This window comes from Ambystoma mexicanum, chromosome 9 (assembly GCF_040938575.1).
Source record: "Ambystoma mexicanum isolate Mex_15411 chromosome 9, UKY_AmexF1_1, whole genome shotgun sequence".
NCBI classification, from domain to species: domain Eukaryota; kingdom Metazoa; phylum Chordata; class Amphibia; order Caudata; family Ambystomatidae; genus Ambystoma; species Ambystoma mexicanum.
The window spans coordinates 658,763,972-658,780,767 of NC_090931.1; the positions used below are offsets into that span (position 1 = coordinate 658,763,972).

Genomic DNA, 16,796 nt, shown 5'->3' on the forward strand with positions numbered 1-16,796 from the left:
TGTCCGATGATCCTTAGCATGTTACTGAAGTACAAATCTTTCTAATTGCATAGGATGTTTCCCCTGATCAGCTGTCCGCTGATCCTTAGCATATTACTGAAGTACAAATCTTTATAATTGCATAGGATGTTTCCCCTTATCAGCTGTCCGATGATCCTTAGCATGTTACTGAAGTGCACCTCTTTCTAATTGCATAGGATGTTTCCCCTGATCAGCCGTCCGATGATCCTTAGCATATTACTGAAGTACAAATCTTTCTAATTGCATAGGATGTTTCCCCTGATCAGCTGTCCGCTGATCCTTAGCATGTTTCTGAAGTACACCTCTTTCTAATTGCATAGGATGTTTCCCCTGATCAGCTGTCCGATGATCCTTAGCATGTTACTGAAGTACAAATCTTTCTAATTGCATAGGATGTTTCCCCTGATCAGCCGTCCGCTGATCCTTAGCATGTTACTGAAGTACACCTCTTTCTAATTGCATAGGATGTTTCCCCTGATCAGCTGTCCGCTGATCCTTAGCATGTTACTGAAGTACACCTCTTTCTAATTGCATAGGATGTTTCCCCTGATCAGCTGTCCGCTGATCCTTGGCATGTTACTGAAGTACACCTCTTTCTAATTGCATAGGATGTTTCCCCTGATCAGCTGTCCGCTGATCCTTAGCATGTTACTGAAGTACACCTCTTTCTAATTGCATAGGATGTTTCCCCTGATCAGCCGTCCGATGATCCTTAGCATGTTACTGAAGTGCACCTCTTTCTAATTGCATAGGATGTTTCCCCTGATCAGCAGTCCGATGATCCTTAGCATGTTACTGAAGTACACCTCTTTCTAATTGCATAGGATGTTTCCCCTGATCAGCTGTCCGCTGATCCTTAGCATGTTACTGAAGTACACCTCTTTCTAATTGCATAGGATGTTTCCCCTGATCAGCCGTCCGATGATCCTTAGCATGTTACTGAAGTACACCTCTTTCTAATTGCATAGGATGTTTCCCCTGATCAGCTGTCCGCTGATCCTTAGTATGTTACTGAAGTACACCTCTTTCTAATTGCATAGGATGTTTCCCCTGATCAGCCGGCCGATGATCCTTAGCATATTACTGAAGTACAAATCTTTCTAATTGCATAGGATGTTTCCCCTGATCAGCCGTCCGATGATCCTTAGCATATTACTGAAGTACAAATCTTTCTAATTGCATAGGATGTTTCCCCTGATCAGCTGTCCGCTGATCCTTAGCATGTTTCTGAAGTACACCTCTTTCTAATTGCATAGGATGTTTCCCCTGATCAGCTGTCCGATGATCCTTAGCATGTTACTGAAGTACAAATCTTTCTAATTGCATAGGATGTTTCCCCTGATCAGCCGTCCGCTGATCCTTAGCATGTTACTGAAGTACACCTCTTTCTAATTGCATAGGATGTTTCCCCTGATCAGCTGTCCGCTGATCCTTAGCATGTTACTGAAGTACACCTCTTTCTAATTGCATAGGATGTTTCCCCTGATCAGCTGTCCGCTGATCCTTGGCATGTTACTGAAGTACACCTCTTTCTAATTGCATAGGATGTTTCCCCTGATCAGCTGTCCGCTGATCCTTAGCATGTTACTGAAGTACACCTCTTTCTAATTGCATAGGATGTTTCCCCTGATCAGCCGTCCGATGATCCTTAGCATGTTACTGAAGTGCACCTCTTTCTAATTGCATAGGATGTTTCCCCTGATCAGCAGTCCGATGATCCTTAGCATGTTACTGAAGTACACCTCTTTCTAATTGCATAGGATGTTTCCCCTGATCAGCTGTCCGCTGATCCTTAGCATGTTACTGAAGTACACCTCTTTCTAATTGCATAGGATGTTTCCCCTGATCAGCCGTCCGATGATCCTTAGCATGTTACTGAAGTACACCTCTTTCTAATTGCATAGGATGTTTCCCCTGATCAGCTGTCCGCTGATCCTTAGTATGTTACTGAAGTACACCTCTTTCTAATTGCATAGGATGTTTCCCCTGATCAGCCGGCCGATGATCCTTAGCATATTACTGAAGTACAAATCTTTCTAATTGCATAGGATGTTTCCCCTGATCAGCCGTCCGATGATCCTTAGCATGTTACTGAAGTACAAATCTTTCTAATTGCATAGGATGTTTCCCCTGATCAGCTGTCCGATGATCCTTAGCATGTTACTGAAGTACACCTCTTTCTAATTGCATAGGATGTTTCCCCTGATCAGCTGTCCGCTGATCCTTAGCATATTACTGAAGTACAAATCTTTCTAATTGCATAGGATGTTTCCCCTGATCAGCTGTCCGCTGATCCTTAGCATGTTACTGAAGTACACCTCTTTCTAATTGCATAGGATGTTTCCCCTGATCAGCCGTCCGATGATCCTTAGCATGTTACTGAAGTACACCTCTTTCTAATTGCATAGGATGTTTCCCCTGATCAGCCGTCCGATGATCCTTAGCATGTTACTGAGGTACACCTCTTTCTAATTGCATAGGATGTTTCCCCTGATCAGCCGTCTGATGATCCTTAGCATGTTACTGAAGTACAAATCTTTCTAATTGCATAGGATGTTTCCCCTGATCAGCCGTCCGATGATCCTTAGCATGTTACTGAGGTGCACCTCTTTCTAATTGCATAGGATGTTTCCCCTGATCAGCCGTCTGATGATCCTTAGCATGTTACTGAAGTACACCTCTTTCTAATTGCATAGGATGTTTCCCCTGATCAGCCGTCCGATGATCCTTAGCATGTTACTGAGGTACACCTCTTTCTAATTGCATAGGATGTTTCCCCTGATCAGCCGTCTGATGATCCTTAGCATGTTACTGAAGTACAAATCTTTCTAATTGCATAGGATGTTTCCCCTGATCAGCCGTCCGATGATCCTTAGCATGTTACTGAGGTGCACCTCTTTCTAATTGCATAGGATGTTTCCCCTGATCAGCCGTCCGATGATCCTTAGCATATTACTGAAGTGCACCTCTTTCTAATTGCATAGGATGTTTCCCCTGATCAGCCGTCCGCTGATCCTTAGCATGTTACTGAAGTACACCTCTTTCTAATCGCATAGGATGTTTCCCCTGATCAGCTGTCCGATGATCCTTAGCATGTTACTGAAGTGCACCTCTTTCTAATTGCATAGGATGTTTCCCCTGATCAGCTGTCCGATGATCCTTAGCATGTTACTGAGGTACACCTCTTTCTAATTGCATAGGATGTTTCCCCTGATCAGCCGTCTGATGATCCTTAGCATGTTACTGAAGTACAAATCTTTCTAATTGCATAGGATGTTTCCCCTGATCAGCCGTCCGATGATCCTTAGCATGTTACTGAGGTGCACCTCTTTCTAATTGCATAGGATGTTTCCCCTGATCAGCCGTCTGATGATCCTTAGCATGTTACTGAAGTACACCTCTTTCTAATTGCATAGGATGTTTCCCTTGATCAGCCGTCCGATGATCCGGTGGGACGTCCAATAGTGCACCAGTCTGGGATCAAGCAAGCCACTGGAGAGGCGGTTTATGTTGACGACATGCCTGCAGTGGATGGAGAGCTCTTTTTAGCTTTCGTCACCAGCTCAAGGGCCCATGCCAAGATCCTGTAAGTTCTTTTAGGTGTGCAAGAGTATGCAAATGTTTGTATAGCGAACCTTGCAAACTAAATTGCCGCTTGTCACTTGCTTTTAAATGTATATTCAACACATGGCTTTTACTGTTCAATTTAGCGCTTTACCAGATTTTTGCAATGATGATCTGTATCGCATATTTGTGAGGTTGAAGCATGGTGCCTCTTTGTATGTTTTGAATGCAATAATCATTACTGTTGGTGCCATGAATCCCTCATTCCTTGTTTCCGTACATGTTTAATACATGCAAGTGGTATGCACCTTATCGGCCTTGAACATGGACTGCCTCAACAAACCACAAAAAGTAAACAACAAATAGACATGAACTCACTTAACATGAAACCCAAAAGCCAGTATAATGAATTCAAACACTGTAACCCCTTTCATCCACCTGTGAATAGTGGGATAGCTTATGATGGAGTTGCACTAGTCATGTGACCGCTCACAAAATATGGGAGGAGCCTGGTTATTTACAGAGACTAGGGATATGCTGAGTATGCAAAACCCTGAAAACCAAAAATCCTTTACGTCTCGGTTACCCTTTATGTACTAAGAAAAGCTGAATTTATCAACACATTTATTTTGCAATGTAAAGAGTCATTTGGTTTATTACAATGCTTCAATTACTTTTTCCAAGAAATGCACATCTGAATATATAATGTACAGTGTGTACATGTCATTGCTAGTTTCACATACATTTGACACATTGTTCAAAAAAGAAAATTCGGCCATTGGTGTGTTCCAAATTCAGTGTCTGTTACTCTAGTCCGCTCTTCTGTCTGGAATAGTTCCGCTGCATGTTTGGGCCTTTGACGGGATGGTGAGCCTCCTTCAGGGTTTCTATACTCATAAGGTTGGTACAGAGCTCCTGTATACATAAGAGTCATGATAGGTTTGGTAGTCTAGACATGAAGCTGAACTAAAGCGACCAACAAACTGTGCTTTATTAGCCATATCAAGAGGGAGTGGCTCCCAGCCGCATCTTAACTGTAGTATTTTCCTGACTGATCGTTCTCTCATTTAAAATCTTTGTTTTAATGGTCTTAAACGGAGCTTTTGCAATCCATTATGGAATAATCGAAATTGCGAATCAATTACAATATTCTGACCATTCTGCCCAGCTACACCGGAGAGTTCTTTTCATGTCTCTTTTTTCTGCTCAAAATATGCATATTTGAGGAACTACTTTCTGTTCCCGATCTTAAGGTTCAGAAATAATCGACAATGCAACCGCCATTTGTCTATATACTCTGCGCAAACAATACAACATCAACTTGGACTCTAGCAGAATTTTCACTCATACAATACAATACTCGTCAGAACTACAGCAATTATTGTGTAGTTTCTACACATTAATGTAGCAAACAGCCGAGCTTCAAAATCACATGGAAAGAACCTTTGGTTTGCCCAAGTTGAGGCAAGTCTTTGAAGTTTTAGGAAATATATCTTTATTTGTAGATATACATGTTTAGTTACTAGCACACCAAGAGAGCTCTGGGGTTAAAGAAGAGTTCTAGTGACATTCTTAATATGCCTGCACCCCTTGCGCTAGGTATGTTTATTTGTTTTTGTAACATTGCTGACTGTAATATTTAATCTTTTATGGGATTACTGCCGCTGTGCTTTTAATTCATGTTTTATTTGATTACTGTTTTGCTTTTATGGAATACTACTTTCCTAAATAAAGCTGTACATGTACAATAACCTCATGATACTGTCATAAGAAAGCCTGGGCTGGTCAGGCATACCAGACATGCTTCCTTTTATAGAGAAGGAGACCCCAGGACTCTGCGCCAGTTAGTCACAATTGCTGTACTTTAGTGACTGTTAAATCAAAAAAGGTGCCCTTGATGATAACACGTGTTTCGGCTCAGCAGAGCCTTTCCCAAATCAGGGCTAGTATTCCAAAATATAAATCCAACTTAGATTGGTGCCAATATGATATACATCGTCTTGCTCATTAATTTAGAAAAAGAATACTTCTAATTTAATTTAATGAGCAAGAAGACACATATCATATTGGCACCAATCTAAGGTGAATTTATATTTTGGAATACTAGCCCAGGTTTGGGAAAGACTCTGCTGAGCCGAAACACGTGTTATCATCAAGGGCACCTTTTTGATTTAACTGTCACTAAAGTACAGCAATTGTGAATAACTGGCGCAGAGTCCTGGGGTCTCCTTCTCTAAACAATTACTTAACGGGTTAGGCTTTATACCATTGTACTCCAGTGAATTGCGACACTCTTTATATTCAATTACTCCGCAAGGTTTTGGATTCTACAATCTGACGCTGTGGTTATTAAGAAACTTTGGTATGATAATGAGTCGCCCAGTAGACCAGATGTGAAAAAAAGCCAAACCTATCCTTTCATGCTTCCTGTTATAGCATGCAATTCTGATGCCATTCACACAAACCACTCTTAATTCTAAAATGTTGCATTGTAATCACAGTACTCACACCCTGCTTTAATCCCCTCGTGCAATGCACCCAATATTGTTATCATTCTTAGAGTAGCTCATCATAGAGCTGCACGAGGCATACACAATCTCCAAACAACTTTCTAACTCTAGAAAATATCATCACAAAGCCACAATGTACATACCATGCACCTAATTCCCTTTCTATCACAACTGCACTACTCGTACAGCCAATGACAAGGTGAAAATGGATGCTCTCGGCCGCTAGCTCAATAGGACTCTCATTAATTATGCCAAAGCAGCCTTGGCCACACAAAACAGAGGTAATCCCAATAGGATTTCTCCAGCATTTGTTCTTCCATAGATTCTCTTCCTTTGATTATGGCAGTGGGCCCACATGCCTGCCTGCCTGCTGCTTCCTCAATAGAAAAGCTGCCAATGGCCCACCTTCTTAAAAGGCGGAGTGTCTGCTCGGCAGAACCATCTTTGGAAAAGAGAAGCTCATTGAGAAGGTAAAGCGGATCCAAGCTTAGGTGCAGGTCTATGACTTTGTCATACATCTCAATGATGTCATTGAGCGTTACAGGTCAGACACTGTCTGCAGTGGTGATGTCAATGCCATTGCCCATCGTGATCGCATCACTTGAATATTGCAACATCCTTTACGTGGGCCTCCCAAAATGCCTTACCAACCAACTTCAGACCATCCAGAATAAGTTGCCAGGCTGATCTTTGGCCTGAAACTGTGGGATCAAGTTACTCCAGTTCTGCTATCCTTACACTAGTTCACGGTTGCAGCAGGGGGCCAGCTTCCTTTATACAGTGAGCCTACTGAGAGTATGGGCTAGTTTACCTCAAACAAAAGACAGAAAATACTGTTTCAATAGATTCATTAGGTCTTCCAACTCAAAGGGCCTCATTCCGAGTGGGGCGGTAAGGGATAACGGGCACCGTTAAGGAGACCGGTGCTGGTAATCCCTTACCGCCCTACTACGAGTTCCCTTAGCGGGTCCCTCCTTCAATTCCTGGTTTTACCAGGCGTTATGGACGGGACCCGCTAAGGGACTTCAGAGCTAATAACTGTACCGCAAATGGCGGTACCGTTATTAGCTACTTCCCCATTCCCATTGAGCCCTATGGGGGCTCAAATGGGAATGGGGAATGTTTTTTTCAATGGGGACTTACCGGTCCTGCAAAGGTCGGACTACACCGGTAAGTCCCCATTGAACGAGACCAGTGCCGGTACCGTTATTGGAGGCAGTCATGGCGCAAATAGCGCCATGACTACCTCCAATCTCGAAATGAGGCCCAAAGTCTCCAATTGTAGTGCCATTCAGGAACTAGAAATATGATGGCAGAATACTAGATGCCTTTAGGGGCATCCAGTACCACCATTTCACTAAAATCATATGGGTTGCAGAAGAGACATCAAACACACTTTGACCCTGATTAAGGGCCATTGTATTTTAAAACAATCTGTATTAAAGAAAAGAGATTAAGGAATGTTAACAAACCCAGGTCAGTAGCAGGAATTCTTACTTTTCTCAGATCAGTAGACAGATTTAGTACATTGCAGACAACTGGGGTAACAAGCAGCACTGTAGGGCTGGTGATGACTGCCCCTTGCTACACCCAAATGACTTGCATGGGGTCATTCCTCTGGAATGAGCTCGCAAGCACCATCAGATCCAAGGAAAACCACTAATTGTCCCAGAAAAGACTAGGCCGTCATTACGACTTTGGCAGTAGCCATGCCGCTATTGGCGGCATGGTTGCTGCCAAAATCGGGTCCGGGTTCCCAGAATGGGGAATTACCGGGCCATTCCGAGTTCGGAGGGCCTGGTAATTCCTCCCTTCAGGAACCCGGGCCCGGACCTTCCCCATTCCCATTTCAGCCCCCTTAGGGCTGAAATGGGAATGGGAGGGGGAGCAAACAATGGGCCGATTACGAGCGGCCCGTTGTTTGCTCCCTCTTCCCCTCGCGGTACCCTCTGGTAAAACCAGAGGTGCAGCGCGGGTCCCGCGAGGGGACCTTGTAATCAGGCAGTAAAGGGTTGACGGCGCCGGCACCTTTACCGGCGCCGTTAACCCCTTACCGCCTGACTTATAATGAGGCCCTAAAGGTTTTCTTTATTAAAAACACTTTCTGCCTTGACTCCGGATCTGATTGCCATATTGTAACCTGGTGCAAGCATCCTATCTCCTTTAAACAGTTACCTTTCACACTTCCTACCTACCCACGATGCATTCTGGCCCCATGGCTCTGCATTCTCCTAGTGCACTATCCTTCACTCTGCCTACATTTTGTACTTAGCATTATCTTGTAGTTTAAGGTTCTGTGACTGCCCACAACTTTGTCCACAGCAACCACATCGAGGTTTGTCCCATTGACACTAGGACAAAGAAAGAATGTCGACACACAGTTAAGTCAAATAAACAAGACCATATTTTGCACTGGACTGTGTCCAATTGACTGGCCAGTCTATAATTGTGCTAGTTGACCTTCAAATACCCAGGCTCATTGTACCTTTTTTTATACAAGTCAGACAGCCTGAATGGTCACTACACAAAGGACAAGTCTGATGTGGAAGACACTGGCAGGGTAATTCATAGAATTCAGCGCACAAGTAGCGCACGCGGCTGGCGCAAAGCGTGCGCGTGCGATAGTCTGTGCCAGCCGCGTGCGCCAAAACCGAATCCGGCGCACAGCGTATTCATGGATTTTAGCTTCCCCAGGCAGCCGTGGCGCACAGTGGCGCAGCGACTCGCTGCAGCGCCAGTTACGCCCCCAGGAACGCCCCTTGCGCTGGGAAATCCCATCAAAATCCCAAACCAGCGCAAGGGGCTGCGCTAACCCTGGACCATCACGGCAAGCGGCCCATGCGATTGTCAAGGGTGCGCGGGAAGTTTCACACGGCAAATCCCAGGCTACGTCCATTTCAGGGGTGCGCGGGAAGTTTCACACGTGAAAAGCTAGGCTACGGGAATTGCAGGGGTGCGCGGGAAGTCCCACACGCGAAAAGCCATGGTACGTCCATTACAGGGGTGCGTGGGAAGTTTCACACGCGAAAAGCTAGGCTACGGGAATTCCAGGGGTGCGCGGGAAGTCCCACACGCGAAAAGCCAGGTCATGTCCATTACAGGGGTGCGCGGGGAAGTTTCACACGCGAAATCCCAGGCTACTTCCATTTCAGGGGTGCGCGGGAACGTTTCACACGCGAAATCCCATGCTACGTCCATTTCAGGGGGGGCGTGGATAGTTCAACACGCTACTCCGATCGTTGGGTCTTCACAGGTCTCCCCTGTACAGCCTCCACGTCCCCTGCATGCAGTCCACACCACAGGGGATTACCCTGCACACCTGCCCATGACTCCCACCCCCCAGCAGTAAGGGGCACCTTCCAGCAGGCCCCCACTCATGTCCCACTCATGCCTCCCACCACCCCCACCCCCCCAGCAGTCAGGGGCACCTTCCAGCAGGCCCCCACCCATGTCTACCACCACCCCCACCCCCCAGCAGTCAGGGGCACCTTCCAGAAGGCCCCCACCCATGTCTACCACCACCCCCACCCCCCAGCAGTCAGGGGCACCTGCCAGAAGGCCCCCACCCATGTCTACCACCACCCTCACCCCCCAGCAGTCAGGGGCACCTGCCAGAAGTCCCCCACCCATGTCTACCACCACCCCCACCCCCCCAGCAGTCAGGGCACCTTCCAGCAGGCCCCCACCCATGTCTACCACCACCCCCACCCCCCAGCAGTCAGGGGCACCTTCCAGCAGGCCCCCACCCATGTCTACCACCACCCCCACCCCCCAGCAGTCAGGGGCACCTGCCAGAAGGCCCCCACCCATGCCTCCCACCACCCCCACCCCCCCAGCAGTCAGGGGCACCTTCCAGAAGGCCCCCACCCATGTCTACCACCACCCCCACCCCCCAGCAGTCAGGGGCACCTGCCAGAAGGCCCCCACCCATGTCTACCACCACCCCCACCCCCCAGCAGTCAGGGGCACCTTCCAGCAGGCCCCCACCCATGTCTACCACCACCCCCACCCCCCAGCAGTCAGGGGCACCTTCCAGAAGGCCCCCACCCATGTCCACCACCACCCCCAACCCCCAGCAGTCAGGGGCACCTGCCAGCAGGCCCCCACCCATGTCTACCACCACCCCCACCCCCCAGCAGTCAGGGGCACCTTCCAGAAGGCCCCCACCCATGTCTACCACCACCCCCACCCCCCAGCAGTCAGGGGCACCTGCCAGCAGGCCCACACCCATGTCTACCACCACCCCCACCCCCCAGCAGTCAGGGGCACCTTCCAGAAGGCCCCCACCCATGTCTACCACCACCCCCACCCCCCAGCAGTCAGGGGCACCTGCCAGAAGTCCCCCACCCATGTCTACCACCACCCCCACCCCCCAGCAGTCAGGGGCACCTTCCAGCAGGCCCCCACCCATGTCTACCACCACCCCCACCCCCCAGCAGTCAGGGGCACCTGCCAGAAGGCCCCCACCCATGTCTACCACCACCCCCACCCCCCAGCAGTCAGGGGCACCTTCCAGAAGGCCCCCACCCATGTCTACCACCACCCCCACCCCCCAGCAGTCAGGGGCACCTTCCAGAAGGCCCCCACCCATGTCTACCACCACCCCCACCCCCCCAGCAGTCAGGGGCACCTGCCAGCAGACCCACACCCTTGTCTACCACCACCCCCACCCCCCAGCAGTCAGGGGCACCTTCCAGCAGGCCCCCACCCATGTCTACCACCACCCCCACCCCCCCAGCAGTCAGGGGCACCTGCCAGAAGGCCCCCACCCATGTCTACCACCACCCCCACCCCCCAGCAGTCAGGGGCACCTTCCAGAAGGCCCCCACCCATGTCCACCACCACCCCCACCCCCCAGCAGTCAGGGGCACCTGCCAGAAGTCCCCCACCCATGTCTACCACCACCCCCACCCCCCCAGCAGTCAGGGGCACCTTCCAGCAGGCCCCCACCCATGTCTACCACCACCCCCACCCCCCAGCAGTCAGGGGCACCTTCCAGAAGGCCCCCACCCATGTCTACCACCACCCCCACCCCCCAGCAGTCAGGGGCACCTGCCAGCAGGCCCACACCCATGTCTACCACCACCCCCACCCCCCAGCAGTCAGGGGCACCTTCCAGCAGGCCCCCACCCATGTCTACCACCACCCCCACCCCCCCAGCAGTCAGGGGCACCTGCCAGAAGGCCCCCACCCATGTCCACCACCACCCCCACCCCCCAGCAGTCAGGGGCACCTGCCAGAAGTCCCCCACCCATGTCTACCACCACCCCCACCCCCCCAGCAGTCAGGGGCACCTTCCAGCAGGCCCCCACCCATGTCTACCACCACCCCCACCCCCCAGCAGTCAGGGGCACCTGCCAGAAGGCCCCCACCCATGTCTACCACCACCCCCACCCCCCAGCAGTCAGGGGCACCTGCCAGAAGGCCCCCACCCATGTCTACCACCACCCCCACCCCCCCAGCAGTCAGGGGCACCTTCCATAAGGCCCCCACCCATGTCTACCACCACCCCCACCCCCCAGCAGTCAGGGGCACCTGCCAGAAGTCCCCCACCCATGTCTACCACCACCCCCACCCCCCAGCAGTCAGGGGCACCTTCCAGCAGGCCCCCACCCATGTCTACCACCACCCCCACCCCCCAGCAGTCAGGGGCACCTGCCAGAAGGCCCCCACCCATGTCTACCACCACCCCCACCCCCCAGCAGTCAGGGGCACCTTCCAGAAGGCCCCCACCCATGTCTACCACCACCCCCACCCCCAGCAGTCAGGGGCACCTTCCAGAAGGCCCCCACCCATGTCTACCACCACCCCCACCCCCCCAGCAGTCAGGGGCACCTGCCAGCAGGCCCACACCCATGTCTACCACCACCCCCACCCCCCAGCAGTCAGGGGCACCTTCCAGCAGGCCCCCACCCATGTCTACCACCACCCCCACCCCCCCAGCAGTCAGGGGCACCTGCCAGAAGGCCCCCACCCATGTCTACCACCACCCCCACCCCCCCAGCAGTCAGGGGCACCTGCCAGAAGTCCCCCACCCATGTCTACCACCACCCCCACCCCCCAGCAGTCAGGGGCACCTTCCAGCAGGCCCCCACCCATGTCTACCACCACCCCCACCCCCCAGCAGTCAGGGGCACCTGCCAGAAGGCCCCCACCCATGTCTACCACCACCCCCACCCCCCCCCAGCAGTCAGGGGCACCTGCCAGAAGGCCCCCACCCATGTACCATCCATGTCCACCTTCACCTGGGTCACAACCCCACACAATCATGACCGTAATGGACAGTCTGCCCTGCAAGAATTCCCAAACAACTATCCCATCCACCCACAGATCAAACACAATGACATGTGACACACCCAATGTAAATCATATGAATGAACACATGTCTGTCACACACAGATGTTGCAAGTGAATGTCCAAACACCCCACATGTCATGCATGAAAGCAATGAGATGATACAACACATTGAAGGATCAAATGAAAATGTATTCAAAACAAACAAGGATGGTAAAAATTAAAAATAACAATAAACATGCAATGCAAACTAAATAATAAAAAAGTACAACCAAAAAAATCAGGAACACTAATTAACAAAAAAAAATCAAAATAGGGGTCCAAAGTCAAAGTCCAAAATTAAATCCAAGTACAAATGAAAGAAGAAACACATTGCCTCATGTGAAAAATTAAAACTAATATCAACATCCCTCAAACCATCAACATGATGAACCGGGTCCATGAGCCCTAATAAATGAAACCTAACTATTTACACCAACTAAGAAAATGACTATATACAAAAATGTGGTGCATTGTCCTTTGGCAACCAGATAATAACATTCAAACAAAGGAAACCTAACTACAACTAAACTACAGAACTATATACAAAGGCGGCGGGCAAGTCCTGTGGCTCACTGATTGTTGTTCCGGGCCAGGGCATCATCGAACACCCGCTCGATGTCCCGGAGGCGGCCCCGTTCCACAGCCCCGAGGGTCCGCAGGGACGCCGATGTACCCACCTCCAACTCCCTGTGGATGGCCTCGAGGCACTCGGCCCGCCTCAGGGCCCTCCGCATGGAGTTCTCCGCCCTGACCATAGCGAGCCGCGCCTCTTCCGCCCGCCGCCGCTCCACATCTATGGCATGGCCCAACCGCTGCCACACGGAAGTCACTTGACGTCCAGGGTCCTCCTGCCCTCTGGCCGATGCCTGCCCCTCTGATGGTGATGGCCCGAGCCATCAAGGCTCCCACCTTCTTCCTCCTGCTGCTGACGTGCTGGTGCCGGTGCCCTGACACCTGCTGCCTGCACATCCTCCATTGTTTGGGGTGCTGTTGTTGCGGTGGCCACCCCTGCTGGACTCACGACTCCCGACTGGGGCAGGGATGTGTCCTCCACCAGCCTGGCCCCATCGTCAGAGGCAGCTCCACAGGGCACCCAGGTGACAGGTGGGTAGGAAGATGGCACGGAGGACGACTGGCGCATAGGGGGTTCAGGTGAGGAGGGGGTCGGAACAAGGCCCAGTGTATGGAGGAATACAGCCTGGTCACCCTGAGAATGGGTCCGGACGTGGGCAACCCTGCTGGTGCAAGATGATGCAGACACAGGACCGGGGACAGGATTACACACAGGCACCTCCGCGGCGGCCTGTGCTGCCTCCTGTCCCTGCCCCTGTGCTGCACCACTAGCACCAGTGGAATGCCCACCTCCAGACCCCATCTCAGTCCCTTGCACGGCCTCCTCCTGCAACAAACCCACCACCAACCTGGATGACTCCCTGCCATCTTCCGCCGCGGAACCCTGTGGGGTCTCAGCTGCCCCTTCTGCTGCCGAGGAGTCCAACTTCCCCCTGCGCCTCCTGGACCTCCCCTTGGCAGCTGCGACCTGGGACACAGCACCGGACTCCTCACTCCCCGACGAGATGACAACAGGGGAGGGGAGCCGGGCCTTGCGTCTCCGGCTGGCGGTGGCATCCCTGCCGCTGTGCTCCACAGCACCTTCTCCGCCCTCCACATCAGATGACGCTGCAGGCAGGGAGAGACAGGAGACAGGCATCAGGACACTGTACAATTGACTCACACACATAACAGTTGTACAAGAGTGGCATTGTCATACTCCAGACCTGGCATCACAATCCCAACACACTTGTCTCCTCAACGCACACACATGAGACATTCAACAGCCATATTGCTACAGCCCGCTACATACATTCACATACAGCAGCATGAGCACACAAAGGTGAGCCACACATCACATGATACACACGGACTCAAATACACATGCACACATGCAAAGCACACATCCAAGCATGTGTACCACTCCGCAAACTGTCAGTCATGAGATGAACATCCATGTCACATTTGCAATTCACTCTCCAACATGACAGTGTCACCTGCATCCATGTTGCAACACTGTTGCACCCTTCACAACTACACACACGCACACACTGCAGACTAATGCACCTGGAATCAACATCCATGTGTCACACCACAAGCATGCCAACTCACATGCACAGTCAAACACATGTGCCCACACACAAGCATTTGCACTGCAAGCACACACACACACACATGCACCATCCTTGTCTCACACATCACAGGCACACATGTGCTTGTCTCACAGCCCTGCACACACACATTCATACATGGCCACACAAAGACATGTGCAACATGCACACTCCTGGCACACCACCACACACACAGCTTACAATCAGTATGCATGTACACTCACCGCTCGACTCCAGACGGGTCTGCCTCCCAAGGACCTGGACATGGAGCGCTGGGGATATGCGTTCCAGGACCCGAAGTTGATCTTGCGACAAGTGGCCCCGCCGCCCCTTGGCATCCACTGCCTTCACGAGGCGCCGGGCCTTGTTCAGGGTCCTGGACCTGTAGTCCTCCCAGCGCTTCTTGACTTGATGGAATTCTCGGACTGCCACCCCCTCCGCGTTGATGGCAGTCACAATGTCCGTCCAGATCCTGGTCCGTCCTTCCTTGTCGAGGCGCATCCGTCCGTAGAGGGCATCAAACTGCCCCAGGACTCGCTCCACCAGGACACCAACTTCGGTGGCACTGAAGCTGGTGGCCCTCTGCCTCCCTGGCCGGGGGTTGCCACTCGTGCCAGATGTTGTGCTCCCTGACATGGCAACCCCAGAGGCAGGAGTGGGTGGGCAACTGGGTCCTGGGGCTGGGCTGTGGAGTGATGGTACGGCTGTCGGGAGTCTTTGGTTCCAGCAGGGGTGGTCACAGCAACTGCACCCCTGGCTGATGTGCAGGCAGCAAACAGCAGGGCACGTGGGCAGCAGGCAGTCAGGCAGCAGCAGATGGCAGGTGGGAGCGTGCTCGGGGCTCTGGGGGGCAGGATTCCGGCCTTCGGGGCAGGAGCGTGGTCTTCCGTGTGTGAACGCGTGGCCAGCTTGATACGGAGTGAATTGGCACGTGAAAATCATGCACGTCTGCGTGGAATCCGAGGAAAGGGCGCGTAAGCACGTCAGCACGCGTACGCGATCTCATTGGTCCAAAGGGACAGGCGCGTAAGCGCGTCTATAACGCACGGACGTTTCCCAACCCGCGTGAAAAAATAAACCTCCCGCGCGAGCGCGTCAGCACGCGTACGCGATCTCATTGGTCCAAAGGGCCAGGCGCGTAAGCGCGTCTATAACGCACGGACGTTTCCCAACCCGCGTGAAAAAATAAACCTCCCGCGCGAGCGCGTCAGCACGCGTACGCGATCTCATTGGTCCAAAGGGCCAGGCGCGTAAGCGCGTCCATAACGCACGGCCGTTTCCAAACCCGCGTGTAAAAATAAACCTCCCGCGCGAGCGCGTCAGCACGCGTACGCGATCTCATTGGTCCAAAGGGCCAGGCGCGCAAGCGCGTCTATAACGCACGGCCGTTTCCCAACCCGCGTGAAAGAAATACAAGCCAGTGTCAATGCGTGTGATTGGAGGCTGGCCCTTCAGCGCCTACACGCGGAAGTGACGCAGGACCTGTGGGCCTGCATAAAAGGTACATGTAGAACGCCATTTCCTTGTACGTGCTTTTCGTGGAGAGCGAGTTGGTGTATTCTGGACTTCTTGTCAGTTGACACGCGATTTACTTCACGACCTTCAAAGGTCGTACTCCCTGTTACCTCTGACAGCTTTTTCTCTTTTGCTCTTTTTCCTGGGCCTGTTTCCTCACACAGCGTTCCCTTCTACTGTTGTCCTGTCTCCTCAGACAGCGTACCATTCTTCTTTTGGCGGGGGTGTTGCCAACGCGCACACGCGCGTATTTTTGACGCATTTCTCCCTGGCAGACGGTGAGTTGCGCACGCATCTATCATCTGTGCTTGCCCCGTGTGTCACGTACCTCTTCAGAGGTCAATCTAGGCTGCGTGTGACACGCATATGTTCATTCTTGTGTTACTGGATGCCACAGCGTAGTGCAGGGTTTTTCATCCGCGCACGTGGTCTAGGAGGGGTATCGTGCACGTTCCTTAACTTTTTTGGGGTGCCTGTGCGTTGCGTGACCCGTCATCTTTCCCCAGGGGTGTCATATAGCCTTGCCACTGCACTAGGGTACGAATACCATCTGGTACCCAACCCCTTTGACACCCAATTGCCCAGGACAATTGTGCACACCGACTCCCATACGCACAATAACATCAGTGCCATGGTTGGGAGGCGTGCAAGCCGTAAGGGTGGCAAAGGTGGCCGAGCCACACGTGGT

The 16,796-nt window shown here is 51.8% G+C and overlaps 1 protein-coding gene across 1 annotated transcript in view; it reads left to right on the forward strand.

The window, feature by feature from the left end:
- AOX1 (aldehyde oxidase 1) overlaps positions 1-16,796 on the forward strand; it is a 738,465-nt gene that overhangs the window by 294,138 nt on the left and 427,531 nt on the right. The window contains exon 17 of the mRNA XM_069615435.1: positions 3,438-3,607. Coding sequence (XP_069471536.1) covers positions 3,438-3,607 — 170 coding nt within the window. The remainder of the gene's footprint in view (positions 1-3,437; positions 3,608-16,796) is intronic.